At 38.0% G+C, this 18,638-nt stretch overlaps 2 protein-coding genes across 3 annotated transcripts in view; both read left to right on the top strand.

The window, feature by feature from the left end:
• Nucleotides 1–14,879, top strand: part of tex264a (testis expressed 264, ER-phagy receptor a) — a 71,591-nt gene extending 56,712 nt beyond the window's left edge. For both annotated transcript variants that reach the window (XM_058403757.1, XM_058403756.1), the window contains 2 exons: nucleotides 4,641–4,812; nucleotides 13,167–14,879. In XM_058403757.1, coding sequence (XP_058259740.1) covers nucleotides 4,641–4,812; nucleotides 13,167–13,471 — 477 coding nt within the window. In that variant the 3' untranslated portion in view covers nucleotides 13,472–14,879. The remainder of the gene's footprint in view (nucleotides 1–4,640; nucleotides 4,813–13,166) is intronic.
• A 2,664-nt stretch (nucleotides 14,880–17,543) lies between these two features.
• Nucleotides 17,544–18,638, top strand: part of grm2a (glutamate receptor, metabotropic 2a) — a 34,326-nt gene continuing 33,231 nt past the window's right edge. The window contains exon 1 of the mRNA XM_058403879.1: nucleotides 17,544–18,276. The gene's annotated coding sequence lies outside the window, so the exon portion shown is untranslated. The remainder of the gene's footprint in view (nucleotides 18,277–18,638) is intronic.

Raw genomic sequence — 18,638 nt, 5'->3', positions numbered from 1 at the left:
TTAGAGGCGTATATAAGTACATAGCTCTGTAGTACAGTTCCTGCTAACATGTAAACTAGCTAGATGTTTTAGATTAATAATGTTTGCTGGTCTGGATTCTGCCTCGGAGAGACTTCCATTCGTCATTTTCTTCAGACTAGCAATGTGGTGATTTTTCTCCACTGTTTGCTTCACTAAAACATGTTCCCATGCCAGCACTTGCTGCATCTCTACCTGTTTTTTCTGGTTTAAGCGGCATGTATCCATATGTTTTGGGTGGAAGAGCTGTAGTCTAAAATCTGGAGACACACTTTGGAAGCCAATTGTTTCTTTAGCCATTTATTTTATTACACATTTTTAAAAAAAAACTGAACTAAAGCATAATACTTAAACTTTATTGGAAGTTGATATAACTTGTACCTCCACCCTGGCCACAACTGCCCAGTAATCCAATGCCATAGAAAACACTGCTAAGAAGAGTGCAGTATCATGCTGGCTGCTCAGTAACGTGAAGAGCACAGCGAGCTTCTCCACCCTGTGGCTCTGTTTCATTACAGCCTGATTGCACTCCCAGTGCTGCCTAAGTGGAGTCATGCTCTTTGGCTTAGCTAACTTGTGGCCTGGAGCCATGACAGAAGGATGAGGCTCTTCTAATGAGAAGGCCAATGAGGAAAATGAAGAATTCTCTCAGCGTAATTAAAATCACTCATGCCAGAAGCATAGGTCCAATTACAACAGACATGGTTAATCAAGCAGATATTCATTTATTTTCTTTTTCCAAGCAAGAACTGACAACTCTGGCACATACAACCTTTAATTGTGTGTTTGTTATAAGGATCAGATAAACTGCACAAGGGAAGGCTCAATTAAAATTTATATGTAATGCAGAGTTTACTGAACTTTATTCTTGTGTATTATAAAAAAAGATTCTCTGGGCTCCTGTGCGGTGCAACAACAATTTGATTCTCTCATTTGGAGAGTGAGTCTTAATCCTGAGTGTACCAGGTTCATCTCTCAGTGGAAAGTGAAGCTTTCTCTTCTCTCCTGTCAGTCAGAATGATACTCTCTTCTCACGTCCTCAGTGACTTCATATATATTAAATAGTATGTGTATAGGCCAATTCCTCAGGATTAAGACTAGTCCTAAATTAAAAGAGCATTTTATATTGGACAAGCTCCAATACATTTACTGAATCTGGGATAGATTTATCATAATCCAGGTTTAAATGATCAGATTTCCAAGACAAAGATTAATCTTATTCCAGCAGCACACAATGGTTTAACTTCAGTTTAATGTGTGTCAAAAGGAACAACTCTGATTATTTGGACTATATTAATGTACATCCAGGAGCACTGCTAGCCACACAAATGCTCACTGACCGGAAGTGTGACTGATGATTTAGGTGAAATTCATTTTCAAGATGGCTTTCAAATCCATAAAGTGAATCCAGTGGAGATCATTTTTTTTAGTAATGACCCAAAAAATGAAAAACACTTTGTCTCCTAATTTTAAGGGTTTTTGCATGCTCCACCTTTCATCATAAAATTCATAAATAAATTCATAAATTCTGTATACAACAATTACATAAACTGGTATCGATTCTACATTATTTATATTTCACTTTTAACAATGGACATTGTCACAAAGCAGCTTTACAGAATTATATACATATATATAGGGTATAAATTTTACATTTAAATGTATTCCTAATGAGAATGTCAGTGGTGATGGTGGCAGGGAAAAACTCCCTGAGATGATATGAGGAAGAAACCTTGAGGAAGGAACCAGTCTCAAATGAAAATCCATCCTCACCTGAGTGACACCAGAGAGTGCGATTATAAATAATTTCCTGTCTATAACTATTTACTCTATGGTCAAAAAAGTGCACTTATGTAACCTGAAAATCCAATCTAGTTTTAACATGGAGTCTGTCTTGTTAAAGTTATAAACTGTTCACTGATGAAAACCCATCGTAGCAATTGTAGTCCAAAACCATACTCATGGTTTCTAAGTGGTATCATACACAGCAATCACACGTATCTCTAGGTTGTCAATATGGAGCAATCTTCAGCAGCAGCGAGCATCCACCACGTGATGAGAACTCCAACCAGAATTAGGGCATCAGGATGGATCAGGCAGGTTCAGAGAGTAGAGTGGGTCAGGATCATGGATATCTCAGGAGTAGCTTGTCAAGAGAGAGAGATAGATCATTATGTATGCTTATTATCAAGTATTCTGTTCATGCTCAGAGTATAGGCACTACATCCAGGCTCAAGTTTGACTACACCAGGGATGTAGAAGCTTGTATGTTTGGGTAAAATAACTCATGTTATTACCAATTGCATTACCTGCTCTTGTTTGAACAGATAATAATCTTAAAAATACACTGAGGGTCTTCGGGTTAATTAGTCTTTGAAAGCGAGATATTGCTCATGGTGCTTCAGTGATGTGTTTAGCAATCCGATGCAAATGAAGACGAGGCGCTCGGACGTCGTGTAGCTCTACTTTTGAAATGAGCTCATTATAAAAGTGACAATACCAGCCCTCTTATATAATTCCCCTTCTTGCACTTATTGGTAATTGGGTTTATTGTACTTATTTATGGTGTTCTGCAGCTAATCTTTCAAAATCGTTGCATTTTCATGTGAAATCTGTGAACTCTGAAGTGTCTCTCTGTCAGAGTGTAATCCATTCTTACCGAATACTAAATAAACCTGTACCTTAGAAAAACCTGTGCTGTTTATCCAACTTCAAGTCGTAGAAAAATAAATTAGGATCTACAGGCAGTTTCACGATCTGGAACAAAGCTGATGGGATTCTGGTCCATCATGCTATTGCATATAAAGTCAACACGGATCTTTGCTGACATGAGACGCATTAATATAAATGATGTGCAGGAAGACGTGATTAAGGAGGATTAACCTGTACGAATGCAAATCCAAAGATTTGATCAGTGCAATTATTTATTTCAATGGTAGTCTAAATAATGCTGCCACACTTGTGTGCAGAAAGACCTGATTAACTTGGATTAAGCTGAGCAATGCAGATTTAAAGCTTTTTCATCTCATTCGATTTGCAATCAACATGATGATCTCTATTCATTTACTTTCTAGGTCACTGTAGGGCTTTTTGTTTTTACATGAAAGACTAAAATGGAGAAATGCTTACTATTCTCCACTCTTGCTCTTGCTCTTTCTCTACTCTCTCAGGCAGTTGAGTTTTTGACACCTTTTCCTGTAGGGACGTGAGCATACGATGTATTGTCTTTGTCTACTTCTCTCTCTCTCTCTCTCTCTCTCTCTCACTCACTCTCTCTCTCTCTCTCTCTTCCTCCACCCACTCGTTATCTCTCCGGCTTGCAGAGGATGCACTCTCATTTACATGCAGGCCCCCAGGGGCTGCACACTTTACCTGTACCAGGCGGTTCATGCTGCTCAGTACGTAGCTCTTTCACAGACAATTAGATTAAAAGCCATCAATCAGATATAACTGGGTGTGAGATGTGGAGATGGAGAGCTATGTATAACACCCTGCAAGAAAAGTGTTTCACCTCTGTTCTCTCTTTCTTTCTTTTTTTTTTTCTCCTCGTCCTCTGATACCTGACTCTTTTCTTCTGCCCAGCTCTCAGCTTCTGGAGCTGCCTTTTTTCCTGCCTTTATCTTTTTTTTTCCTCTCTCTTTTTCCTCCACCACCTTTTCATTGCCCATTTGATTTTGCCAGACACTGACAATGTGTCAGTCAGCTGAATTCCTTTTCTTATAGCCTATTTCCTGACTGATAGTCATGTTCCTGAGGTTGTATCACCTCCAGAATTTCCAGCCCATTTGCTCACATTTTCACAGCCACTCCAGTGATACATAGTGGACGTGTCCTTGTTGTGGATCTAACAAATGAAATCTGATTCTTATTAGCTTAGGGAAACATTTTCTAATCATTTGTAATTTAGAAAATTGCTAATAGATGTGTGACTTTTGTTATCAATACAGAATTAATGGCCCAGAATTAATGTCCACTTGTTTGGAGGTGATCGTTTTGGACATAATGTCCTTAGCTAAATATTTGGAGGGGATTATAATGAGGCGATCCAAAAGTCGCACACTTATCCCTATTAAAATCATTTTGTTTGTGCAGCAAGCTGGGCAAGGCTCTCTGCTTGGCATTGCTTTCTCAGAATCGTGTTATTGTTGTTATTTGTGGTCTTCAGCTTAACGAGGCGGCTTTGTTAAAGTATCCTAATTGGTGTAAAGTCTGTGGAGTTGGTGAAAAGGCAGTGGAGCTGTCATAAGGTCAGTGGATTTGATCAGTAAACTGTGGAGGAATATTAATGAACTAAAAAGCAAAAGGCTTTTGTACAGAGCCATCAAAAGAAAGAATCAACTTTAACTTATTAAGTGCTAACATTCTGGTGTGGACAGTATAGTATTTCATTTTATTTTTTCAGATATCTGTTGGTTGTATCATATAAGATTGTAGGTGAAGTTGCATTTCTTTTATCTTATCTAATTGCTCTACAGCTACTTTGCTCTACATGGTGTCCAGATATCATCTTCTACTGCTCTGCTGTACACTTTATCTGGCTAGAATGACAGCTCTCTACTTTACCCTCTACAGTCGTGCAGTACATCTGATTTTTGTTCTCTCTTCCTGTCTGTGCCCTCCAGGAAAGAGGTCTGTCTGCATACCCCTTCATCGAGATCTGTAAAGGGGAACTAATCCAGTACATGTGCCCACTAGAGAAGCAGGACAGCTTTTTTGTGCCTGAACTCCTCGAGAAGCAAACAGAGGGAGAAGAGGAAACAGAGAATGACAAAGACGCAGACGATACTCACGCAGGTATGACACTGTAATCTCACATGGCCTGTGTCTCAGTGCTAAAGTTTGACGTTGCTGAGAAAGACAGATCCGTCATCATAATGTCATTTACATTCGGATAGGATATGACGTAATGATGTCATTGTGACGAAGTAAAGAGCCACGTAAACAAGAAAGCACGCAGCATGTCATGAACATGTATGACATGTATTAGCTAAAAACTGATACTGAAAGGCTTTAGCAGGACTCAACTGTAATGCGTCGAGTCTTGTTTGTTCTTTCCTTCTCATGTTGTATTTCTGTCAGGCAGCCCAGCGCTGTTGCACCACTCAAGGTCTTTCTTTAAGCCGTTTTAAATCTGTCAGTGGTTCAGTAAACAGCTGTGTCTTTTAATACTCCAGGGCAGGTCAAAAGCTGTCTACTGGGTCAGGTGACACTTCTGTGTGTCAGTGTGTATGTGTATGCGTGAGAATGCATGTGTCCTAAAATGAAACTCATTTATTTTTAAACTCTTGTTACATTATGACTCTACTCTGTGCAAGTTATAGTATTTATAGAGAGAGATACAGTATCTCTGTATGCATCAGTTAATTAAAGCAATCAAGCAAAAAAGGGTGAAATTGATGGAAATTGGGGACTTTACATATACAGACAAATCGCTTTTTGCTCAGTGCACTCTCACATGCTCATCACTTCATCATTCCATAACAGCTAAGCTGTGTGTGTGTGTGTGTTTCTTAATTAGAGGCTTATCAATCACAGATGCTTAGCTGGAGCTGACAAGTGCAGGTTGTGAATCAGACTCCTTCATTTGGGAGATTGCAGAGCTCTTGTTTGTCTCTCTGAAATTCCAACTCTACAGCATTGGATTTATAAATTAACCCTTAAATGCATGCATTTATATCTAACACAAATTGATGCACCATTATAGTTTAAAACTGACATTTTATAGTTTGTATGAAAATAAGAAAAAAACAATAGATTTCTTTTCTACATTTTGATTTTGATCTACATTTGGTTTGTCATAGATTGTGTCAGAATAAGCAGGACTTCATGACTGCTTGTTCCATCTGTTAGAAAAGAAACATAAATAGAGTATCTGTATTTCTACACCTTAAATAAATGCTGGTTGAAACACATTTGACATTAATACATGCTCACTGTCAGAGCAGAGACACTGAAGCAGATGCAGATGCAGGTAAGGCAGCTTTAATGAGCACACAGTCTACAAATCCAAAACGGCAGGCAAGGTCAAGGTCAAAACAGACACTGGACAGACGATTAGCAAACGCCACACTGTGGGCTAGATAAGAACTTGTGAAATTATAGACAGAAGTAGGTCAAACCATGTAATCAAACAAACAAAGGCTTGCAAATATTTAACTGAGCATATATATATATTTATATTTTTACACGTTACCTTTATTTACTTGTTGAACATATATTTATCTGCAATTGTTCGTTTGCACAATTTCTACTATTTGTACTTCTGGTAGATGCTATGTCGCTATGTACCTGTACTGTGCAATGACAATAAAGATCGATCTATCTATCTATCTATCTATCTATCTATCTATCTATCTATCTATCTATCTATCTATCTATCTATCTATCTATCTATCTATCTATCTATCTATCTATCTATCTATCTACTTCACTGGGGTGTTGTCCATGGCTGTGTTGTGAATATGAGTTCATAGATTGTGATATGGAGCTTTTGGGTTGTCATGTCATGACACTAACACTGTATAATTTCAACATTGTTACCATCAATGTGTTTTTATTAAACGTGTTAAATAGTGCATGTGAATCAAAGGTTAAATTGTGTAGGACTCACAGTGTGAGAGGATAAACAATGCTCGATAAATGTGTTTCACTGAGTGGTCAGGCGTCCCAGTGATTTTTCTAGCATGTTCAAAATATAATCAGACGTCATGAGGTGTGAACATACACATTTACACTTTAGAAGCCTAGTTAGAACCACTAGTCTTTGCTATCATCACCATGGTGGGGATTCTGGGTAGGGATAGCAGGATCATTACTATGTATTAATAATGCCTAATAAAAGGTATTGATACATTCAATCCTGTTTCATTTTCAAAGTGTTTTTTAATGCAAAAATACTGATAATTTGTGTTTATTTATCAAATATAATGTGACTGTGAAAATGAAATGAAATGTTGCACACACTAAAAGGATGAACTATTACTGTCCAGGCACACACTTACGTATTGTAAGTCATATTTCTTTAATTTGACATAACCCAAAGAGAACAGGTTCACATTATTCATTTAGAATACAAATTCATTGTAAAAAAAACAACACAAAAAACAAACAAACATTAAATTCCCTTTATAAAATTCACTTTTTAAAATATTTCTATCTATAATGAAATACTAGTGTTGGTACTGGATGGAAAAGAAAATTTCACCCATGCTTACTGCTTGATCATAATATTCACATGCTGTGCATGGTGAGTGAGTGACTTATTCTACAAGTTTGATCCAACTGTAAGCTAGGTTTTCACTGATAGAGAACAAAAGGCCACAAAAGGCCTCCAAGTGACGGAAGTAGCACACTGTGTCATTATTCTTTGGACATTTTCCTAAGTTACAGCACATATATAGCCGCACAGACTGAGGTGCCTAGTGGCATCATTAGCATTTAACACTGCCGTATACATTTTAGAGCATCTATTTTGGTCACATGAACAGATGATAATGAGATCCTTACTGGTACATTATAGAATTCACAGTTCTTTTGACAGTAAAGTATAATTGCACCGTTATGTAACATAGTGACTGCATAATATTTACAGGTATTTTAATGGTGTCATGTGCAGATTTACTTCATTAAAGCTTGCATGTAATTAATATAAACACCTAATTACCTAAGATATTAAATAAAAAAAGCCTAAAGCATAAGCATTGAATATGACCTCTTTATACACCTATTTGAATTAAGAGTGCAATTATGCAGCTAGTAAATGGGACCACTTGCATTGTAATTAGACTTTTAAACCATGTTCATTAGTTAAGCCAAGAAAAGATGGCATTCAGCATCACTGTACAATGTTCAGGAACTCTGGCAAGCCTTCTAAACAGTTGGTTGAGATGTGGGTATTATCTAATTGTTGAATTTCTCAATGTAATAGTAGAATTCAGTAGAATGTAACTGTAAAATCCTTCTGCAAATCTCTAACCATGATCCTTTGCCTCTTTTAACTACTTCTTATTGTTTGTGTCAGCAAAATATACTTACAGCTCAGGTTGTTCTATATATCGTAATTATTGTATTTCAATTAAAAAATAAGAACATTTAACTTCAATTAAAGGTTAGATTTTTTCTCATATATTCAAGTTGAAATTGAGCTAGTAATCCAAAGATTTTTGCATAATATTTCTTTATCCATCATTACTTAGGGCACCAATTATTCTAGAGCTGATTGTATTTTATATACACAGACTCCCCTAAATACATCTCTGTTTATTGTGCAGGGTTGTGTGAGGGCCAGACTATGCTCATAGCACCCATCAGCTCATTATGCTGACTTCTCTGTCATTTTTTCCATTTACTCCTTTGTTCCTCTTCTCTTGTCTTTGCTTGCCTTCAAAATTCCTTCTTATGTTTGAAAGCTTTGACTGACCAGAAGATCCCGATGTGGATTTAACAATTCCCCTGAAACCAACATAGAACTGAATTCAGATAAATGTTATCCAAGAGACTTTTCAACACACTGCGTAAAGAATCTTTCATAAATATTTCAATAGGTTTTCTTACATGAAAGCAGCGCAGCATTGTCATGTAGCTCCTCCTGAGGGATTGTGGACTTTAATTGTCTTAAATATCAGTAAAATTAAAGTTGACATGCTGTGCTAAGAATCACTGTGCATTTATTCTTTTGATCTTTCTCTAATTCAGATCATTTAATTATACCACAAAAAGGATTACTCAGAACATAAGCACTGTAATATTACAGACTACTAATTTCCATTCTAGTCTTCTAAGTTGCGTCAACAGTGGGGTATAACACCGTGTCTAAACCAATGGAATTGGTTCCATTCTAAACCAATGGAACTCCATCACATCTCCATCTTGTGCCCATTCCCAAAACATGGGTTTTAACTCAAAGTTCGTTCCCCCTTTGCATTTATAGCAGCCTCCACTCTTCTGTGAAGTCTTTCCACATCATCCTTGTCAAACCATGGTCTTTACAGACATTAATTTGCACACAGCTGTCATGATGAAACCAGTTCCAGTGAAGGGAAATCTTAATGCTACAGCATACAAAGGCATTCTAGACAATTGTGTGCTTCCAACTTTTTGCGAGTATATGAGGCCATATACCTTTAGCCAGCTTTACTTACAAATTAGAGAAAAAATACATGTCTCGGATGTTCAGCAAGAAAACATTTAAAAGTATTATATTCTATCATATGGAATCTCTCATTCTCTCACACTTTCCTGCTTGGTCACCACCTAGTTGGCTTCTTTCATGTTGTGACATGATGACATTTGAAATATCTGAACTGGCCAGTGATGTATGAATAGAAATTTCCTTTTATTGCCTTCCAAACGCCACATAATAACTGGCCTGAATTTTGTTTAACTGAATTAAATATGATTAGTTCAGAATAACTAAGTCTCTTTCTGTGCACATTTCTGAGTAAAGACTAAATTGTTGGCTTAGTGGGCTTTCAGGAGGTCTACAGGATTTTGAACTAAAATTCAGCTGAGTGTTGCTGAGAGTTCTTCTTCTGGGCTTCTTAGAAATTCTTATGTAATTCTTAGAAAGCCCCAACTAATTCATTTTAAAATAAATTCAATGTTCCAGGCTTCAGTATCTGGATAGAAGGAGCTTATATATATATATAAGAACATTTTATTTAAGAATGTCTGAACAGAAATCCTGATTATCCACTTAATACCATCACAATTTTACATAGAGTGCATAGAAGGCTTCTTTTTTATACTTTAGGCATTGATTCAAAGATGGTGCATAGGACAGATACTTAAGAAAAAAAACTTTTGAAACCTAAGAGTTAAAGGGTTTGTCTTTCAGCATACCTGATGTTGCCAGAGCAAAGACATTTACAGAACAAAAGGCTGAGCATCCTAGTGTAGCCCTGTGAGAGCTCTGACCTTAATCTGAATGAAAGCCTGTGGAGAGACTTGAGAAGCTCAGTCCCCTGATAGTCCACTTGCGATTTGAATGAGCTCCCATAGTTTATAAAGAAGAATGTCCGAATGTTCAAGTATGCCCCAGATACTACTGGCAGAGACATAACTCAAGAAGTCAATACCCATTTCATTGTGCTATAAAGCATGATTTAATTTTATTTTTTAGAAATCTTTTTTAAATAATTTCATACAAAAAGTGAGCTCTTTGTGAGCTTAGTGACTATCAATCCCTGGCGTCTTTCTCTCTGAACACTACTAAATCTCAGGCAGGTCAGGAGCTGTCCAGTGCTGAAACTGATAATGAGAAAGAGTGTGGCTTATTAAAATGAGCTGAAATGATTAGGCAAGCTAAAGAGAGCTGGTGACTTGGGGACGCTCTTTCGGCATCACACCCCAGTCCCCAGTGACCTTTTGCAGATGTGACAATGATATTTTGAGCCTGTTGACCAAGCTGTGAACAAAGCTGTCTGCTGTGCTTGGGCCCTCAAGAGGACCGTGAGTGAAGAACAAATACAGGCAACTCATAAGGGCTAAGTAACACAGTCTAATTCAGTCTCATGGTTGAAACGTTTCCCACAAACCTGGTCTGATGCTGTTCTCCAAGTCCATGGCTTTTGGGTAGAAACTCAGGGAAAGTAAGGAAGATATTTAACACTTGTATTCTGTTTGCTACTTAAAAGCGGATGTTCACAGATCACACTGGCTTTGGGCAGCTGAGATAATATTTGAAATGCCCAGTCTCTATGTTTTTAGATAACAGACATACAAAAATATACAAAAGCACTTCTCTTACCAGCAGGGGAGTGTGATCAGGTATTTGTGTGAATTAGATATGGAGGTACTGCAACATAGAGTGAATTCATCTGTCTGGTTTATTTTCCTGAAAAAGCACTTGGTGTCAATTGAATTTTAAACATAAAATGACTCAGATTTAACATGTTTAATTAAAATATGAAATTTGGTGGTAACAGATGCACAGACAGAAAATGAGCAAAACATATAAAGTTTCATAGATTTAGTATGCTCCTACTTTGGGTCATTAACTGGGTCACCTTGACTGCAGGGTTAATGATCCTTGAAGATCTATAATAAACTTTTACTCAGAATGATATTAAAACAGTAAGAAGTATCTTTTCTTTCTTTGTGACTCTTATTTCTTGATCTTTGCTTTTCCTCACCTCCTCCTATTACCAGAGGTTTATTACTGGCATATAAAGGCCATCCAGTCAGCTCTCTCTGTGACTATTCATTCGATGTGAATGACATTTAAGCTCATATAGAAGGAGGAGAGATGTGCTGAGACGCTTTTCTTAATCAGTTTTGAAAAGGTCTCACCATGGATGTGCCTATTTTCTCCCCCCGCCTCATTTATGCACAATGAGGATAGAGCTTTGGCTTAATTCACATGCCATAACTGATTTGCAGAGAGTAGCAGGGAGAGTGAGGGTGAGGGATCAGTCCTCTACCTGTAAAGTAATAACGACAGGAAGAGGCAAGAGGCCAAACCACTGCTCCCTATCAGAGAAATGGTGGATGCTTCTTATGCACAAAATTGGTGGCATTGCCTATTAATTGCTTGAACCTGAAATGCTTAAGGTAGCTTTCATCACAGAACTTTTTCCAGAATTGTTGCGCATTCATTCTGGCAGAACTGGTCTTGTTTTTGTGCTCAGACATGCTTTTACAGTGTGGTCTATGAATTTTCTGTGGGATTCAGGTCAAGGTTTTGTAATAGACACTTTGAGACCTTCACTGTGTTGTCTTCTTCAAATTATAAGCCAAGCTTTATTCCTTCTTACTTGATGCTGATCATCATGGACAAACAGTTAAGTTTTTGTTTCCTTTGACCAAAGAACTCTCCCTCAAAATGCTGGTGATCACCCTCAAACTTAAATATAGCCGTATGTGAGCAACTAATTATAACAATTGGCAAATCAGAAGTTTCTAAAAGCCATTACATCATTTCAGACAGCCAAGTTAGTGTACGTAAAATTGTGACCCACTGGAATTCTGATATAGTAATAAAGCTGAAATAAATCAGTAAATAATTGATTATTTTCACCTTCCGTCTGATGGGAACAAGATAAGTGCTCTAACTGACTTGCTAGAAGAAATGTATGGTAGTATGAAATGTGTGACATTGTAGAAAACTCAGATTGAGATTATCCTAGTTGCATGTAACCTTCATGACTGTGCAGTAATTGTAAAGCATTATGACTGTCAGAAAAGAAACATATAGGAGGATGCAGGTGCAAGTTGGCTTCCAAAACTGACAAATCCAAAATGCTAGGCAATCTCAAAAAGGTGGACAGGCACAATTCAAGTGATCAGAAAGGTTTTCAGAATAGACAGACTTTTAGAGTGCAGGCAATATCAAAACAGTGCATGGCTGTGATGTAGAACACTAGTAACAATACCACATGGATAGGTAGACACGTAGAAACCAGCAAAGAGCCGATAAAGAAATGGACAATCTAAAAATAAGCCTCAGAATGCCAGCGTTTTGCAGATGATCTAGTCTAATGGAGCTTCTGTACATTCAGCTAATGAGAAACAGCTGAAGCTAACAGACTGGGCTGATGGTTTGTGAGCCAGAAAAGCAGAGCACTCAATAAACCAGCCAGGAGTAGAGGTGGACTGGGAACTGATAATTGGCTGATTACAAATCACTTTGAGTACCTTCTGTTCTCCCTGGTCTCAGGGAAATAATTCTCTAGGTGAAACACAGGTGTTTAACGCAAGTCCTGTCTTACCTAAAAGAGGCTTCTGTTTATAATATTTGAAACTTCCATGGGTTCTTTTTTTGACAATATTTGGCGCAAAATGGTCTCAGAGGGGTGTTACGGCTCAATTATTACATTGCTTGGCAATTACATCTCTCACCTGCCATGTCTCTGTTAACAACAACATTTTCTCAATTACACCATCGTTAATAGACTGTAACTCTGCAAATCTGAAACCTGTGGCATTTAAAAGCCCCAAAGATTCACAGCTAAACCTAGATTGAAGCCAATATTCCACTAACAGGGTGTGATGTTGTGTAATGGATGTTTTTGCAATGCTTCCTCAGTAGCTCATAAAAAGTCTGACCCTCATAAATTCTCTAACACCTCTTGCACAACCTTAAGCCACACCGCCAATTTCTTGTAGTCTGCCTGTCTCAAATCTAACAGCCTCTATTGATCTTGTTCCAGGTGAAGGCTGCACATCTGAGAGCGGCATAGCGGTGATGGAGGCCGACCCTGAGAGCAGCGAGATAGGAGAGAGCTCCTTGCCTGTGGTGCAGCAGAGTCCACCACTGGATGAGAGAGATTCTCAGACGGAGGAAGGAGATCAGGGGGCCAAGGGTTCGAGCGAGTCTGTAGGAAGCGGTTCGTCTTTTGAAGAACTGGACATGGACATAGATGAAGAGGAGAAGGAAAGGGAAGATGTTGAAGAGGATCATGTGGAGGACAATGAAAAAAGAGGAATTAATGAAGGAGAGAGTAATGAGGGATAGAACACGTATGTGCATGTCTGAAGTAGTTAATGAGTCTTCTGTTTCTTGTTCTCTTGTCAGCTTGAGGTGCTTCTTAGTCACCTAGGCAAAGTCTTAACAAATGTAAACAGACCTTTAATAATAAATTGGCAGTTTTTATAAACACATGGCAGTCTTATTGCAGGTCACCTAAACTTTATGTACCTAACCTTAAAATAACCCTTAAAGGCATTTCCTCAGCTCGCTAATTCCAGTCCAGTATCTTCTATAATATTTCATAAAAGCTGCCAGTTATTTGAGAAAGGAGACCCTGATGATTTTTAATCAGTGTTTCGCACCTGTTTCAGCATCTTTGAGGCAATAAACTAATGACACCAGGCACAAATAATGTATTTCCTTACAGTGTAATCAAAGCCTGCACTACTGAAATGATTTCTGAAGTGGAAAAAATGTAAAGAAAATGGATAACTTATGTAGGGAGTTCTAACTATTAATTCCAGAATATGTAACCAAACAAATATGTATTTATAGAACAAATGATATGTAGACAATGATATACGATTTGTTTACTCAATCATGAATTAACTGCTCTTATTTCCAGATTATGTATGTCTGTCTAGTCAGTTGTTTTTTAATGGTGTTAAAGGGAGCTAAATGTTTTGTGTGTGTGTGTGTGTGTGTGTTTGCTGTGACTGTTAACTTTAACTACAGGCTGTTCATTATAACTATAAGTCTCTATCCATCGGGGAAATGAACACTTTTTAGCAAACTGTAGCTTATTTACAAAACATTCTCTACATGATTGCCATTTTTTGTGTCTCACACAGAGACGTTTCTCCCAACTTTGGTTTCCTGTTAAATTCCATTGCAATCTTGTGACAGCTTTCTGATTAATAGTAATGGTATGTTCTTTTATAAAAGATGAACGTGTTCAAAGGCATTTTGTCACAGGCTACCTAAAATAACATATACACATATATAAATATATATATATATATTAATTATTTTGGAAGACGTTTTGCTAAAAATTGTCCTCTAAGTATGGAGACTTTTGGGGAAACCTGCAGTTACAGCTCCATAGAAAAACAGTCCTATCTTTACTGCATGTGCCAGATGTGTTTGTTGTTAACATCTTTCAAGAAATCTATGGACAAACTATGGACTGAAATAAAATAATAATCTAGTCTCTATTTTTAAATAGTGTGATTCTTTAGTTTTATAATCAATGTTCAGCATATCAGCCACATCAGAGATATTTTATGATATTTTAAATATTCTATGATACTCTAGGTTTAAGTATAATATACATCATTTGCAAGTTTTGGGTAGTTTGTTTAACATGAGAGTCATTTCATTCCAGAGATACTGATATTTTTATTTAGGGTTTTTTTTTTATTACACTCATGTAAATCTGACGATATGAATATATAAAGCATATAAAACCAAATGTGTGTGTGTGGTGTGTGTGTGTGTGTGTGTGTGTGCGGTTGGTTGGTGGATTACACATTTCATAACCTTCCTCACACCAAGTTTAATACTTTTTCTCAAACTTTGCAACAAAAGAAAAAAATTCTGCAAAAAAAATGGTCTAACAAAATTGTTCTACTTCTTACAAGAAGCAGATTTGAAATTGGGAAAGACATTTCTTTTTTTTTACTTGTCTCTAAATTGTCATTGATTTCTGTTAGATGTATGCTGTGGGCATTGACAGAACAGTATTGTGTCTCACTATGAGCTCACACACACGTCCTTTCTCCTAAGTGCAGCTCTCCATCACAAGGAAGCAGCAGTTCATCTTGGTCCTCCTAGTGGATGACATGAGTGTTGATTTCCAAATATAATCAATATTTACACCATTACCCAACAACCCGCCTCAGTGGGACTCGTATCTAATGAATGTAATCAGCGGCAGCTTATATGCATAGAAAAGCAATGGGTTGAAAAGGTCTGGTGGTTGTGTCAGCGGGGGATCTTCAATCACTGAGTGCTCAGCTCTGTAGGCAGCTTCAGCTCTGACTCTGTGGCTTTAAAGTAACTACATGCTTTACATCTTGTATTGGAGATGACACTTAACCAAAACTACAATAAAAGCGGCATATGTAAAAATCAATTTGTTTTCCATCACCATAGAGGAAAAGCAGTGCCTTTCAACACAGAAAAGATAGCTGCGTTTTGACCTGCACAAAATATGTAATGGATTAAAAACAAAACAAAGTACCATTAAATACACACAAGTCTGTACTAGGAAAACATTTCAAACTGTTTTTCAGGAATTTTAGAAAACTGACATTTCAAGGCATTCCTTAAAATATAAATTTTCCATTTTCCTTTTTCTTGGAAAATTGGCTTTGAACAATGACCCCATACATACATCCAAAATGTAACGGATTGTTGCAGTAACACAATCAATTAAATGTTCATCATAAAGGAATGGTCGAAAATCCTATCTCTGCAAATATCTCTAACCTCCTAGGAATATCTTATTTTGTTAGGCATTATTGAAAATGGCTCAGCACTGTTATGGGCTTCATCAAATTATTTTAGGGGTGTCAGTAATTTAAACCAATAATGGGAAAAGTGTTCTATTTGACTGACACCATGTCTACACAAAAACTGTCACATATTGCAGGGGATATTTATTTTAAATATTTATAGCATTGTAGCTTTGCCACTTCACAGCTCTAGAGACAGGTACTGTTCAGAGCCTGAGCTACAGTCTGTGTGGAGTTTGAGAAGTTCTTTAATAAAGGTACATTCTCTCTCTCTCTCTCTCTTTCTCTGTTTCTGTCTGTCTCTCTCTTCATTGGGGAAAGGAAGATGGAAAATACAGAGATCAGAGAGAGTAATCGGCAAACATCTAGGTGTGAATATGTGCATGGGTGCTCTGAAATGAAACCCTGTGGTTATTTAAGATGAATGGATGAATGCATATTAATCAAATTGCATTAAAGATTAAAACTGTGATTCTGGAGGATTTTTCTTTTGCTGTGCAACAGCTGATTTTTTTTATTAAGAACACACTTTATTAAGAACACTTGTACACTTGCCCATTAATGAAGATGTCACTTTGTCCTTTTACAATCTTTAACTGTCCAGTTTCAGAGAACTTGTGACCTTTGTAGCCTTGAATTCCTGTAAGTTCTCATCTGATTTGGTCTTCTGCTGTTCTAACCCTATGGCTCAAAGTCTGACGTGTAAAGTGTGGGTATATGAGTTACTTTAACCTCTCTGTCAGCTCAGAACCAGCCTGCTGGTCTCCTTTGACTCCTCTCATCAACAAGGCATTTCCACTTGCAGATCTGACATTCGTTGAATGTTTTTGTTGCCTGCACCGTTGCAACTCTAGAGACTGTTGTGTGTGGAAAATCCTAGTAGACTGGCAATTTCTGAAATACTCAAACCAACCTGTCTGGCACCAACAACCATGGACATGCCACAGGCAGTCATAAAGATCACATTTTTCCTAATTTTAATGTTTGATGTGAAGATTAACTGAAGTTCCTGACTTGTATCTTCAGAATTTCTGCATTAATGGTCAGGTGTACAGGTGATCCTATTATAGTGACCAGTGAGTGGTAAAGGGTTCAGAAACTAACGATGACGTCATGATGCCCTGGATAGCTATACAGTAAACTCTGCTGGCCTTTTCTGAGATTACTGAGACTACAAAGCAGCTGTCCAGAAATCTTTTTCAAGAAAGCATGAAGCTTCCATTTATATCTCTTGTTGTGCATCTACACTCATGTGCACTTGTAGATGGTTTCTGGTCTCTGAACTGTCCGCATATCAGGTCAGGGTCCTGTGGTGAGATTTACTTCCTGCAATATACAGTCTTTCACTTGAAAAACAACAAGAATTATAATTAACTACTGCTGACCTAGGATCGTGCCTCACGGGAGCTCGCGCCCTTTTTTTGCATCTCCATCAGCGCCATGTCCAAACTTGTTCTTCGTCCCAAAGTGCGACGGAAATTATCTCCCTGCGAATTTCTGACGAACAAACCTCAATGTGCTAATGCCTGAGCTGCGAACAAAACCCACGCGCTCGGGATCGCGGCTCAGAGAGAAGACGTGAGGACGAGAGGAGAGTGAGACGCATCAGTAGGCAATCTCAGCGCGCTATCCTCCATAGGATCACTCTGTACATTTAAGCTCTTTGCCGGCGCTAAATGTCAGATAAACCATACGACACCAAGTCAGCACGCTAGATTATGTGGATATGAGCGGCGTTTTATTAGACTTATATATTTATTTCATTGTCAGTGGGGTCTCGAGTTTGCGCGCGCACTCAGGCGCCCTCTCCTCCTTGGCGCGCGTAAACATGCGCTCCGATTCCGAACCATCACACCTTATCCTCGAGACATAGATTCAACATTCCTCTTATAGTTTTCTTTCTTTCTAGAGTATTTGAGCAGCTAAAGTCAAAATTGGCTGATATGCCTTTGTAAAAGCTTCATTTCTGAACGTTTACGCGCTACGACGTGTTAATCAGTAGTATTCCTCGAAGCTCTTGCTACGCGTACGGGAACACAGTGGCGATTCACACAGAAGTGAGGAGTGAGAGACTTTGTGTTGGAGTGGCAGAATCGCGGCTCAGCACCGTAGACAAGTCCACGCGCATATTTCCATAGCCATGAACCAGCTCCATGCGCAAGCCTGAAGCTGAGCATCACTGAGGGAGCCGCAGGACACACACACACACACACAGAGAGAGAGAGAGAGAGAGAGAGAGAGAGAGAGAGAGAGAAAGAGAGAGAGAGAGAGAGAGAGAGCCCATCGCTCTGAAAACAACCTCTCCGAGATCTTCCCATGTGACACACGCATCAGGTAAGACTCTTCTGACATTCTGTTATCTCGTGAATTAAATCGAAATTATTGCGCAGTTTACAAAGAAACATGTTTCTTTTAAAAATGTGAGAATGCGATTGAAAATGTTCATTAGCTCAGGTTTGGTTTATGTCAGAATGCCCAAGTGCAAAGGAAGCTGCTTTTCCGTGGCATCATATAAATAGACGGTGATTTCAGGATCAGACCCAGAAACAATCAGACTGATGCTATTGCACAGTGTAAGTAGTAGAAAAGCCATTCCCTCTCTTCTGGGCGTGTCAGATTCCAAACAATTAGGTCTCATTTAGCTTAATATGTGATTCTGGTTTCTTAATATAGAATAATAAAGTGTGATATAAACT

This window comes from Hemibagrus wyckioides, linkage group LG11 (genome assembly GCF_019097595.1).
Source record: "Hemibagrus wyckioides isolate EC202008001 linkage group LG11, SWU_Hwy_1.0, whole genome shotgun sequence".
NCBI classification, from domain to species: domain Eukaryota; kingdom Metazoa; phylum Chordata; class Actinopteri; order Siluriformes; family Bagridae; genus Hemibagrus; species Hemibagrus wyckioides.
The sequence above is the reverse complement of the archived record's forward strand: the minus strand, read 5'-3'. Positions and strand labels throughout refer to the sequence as shown.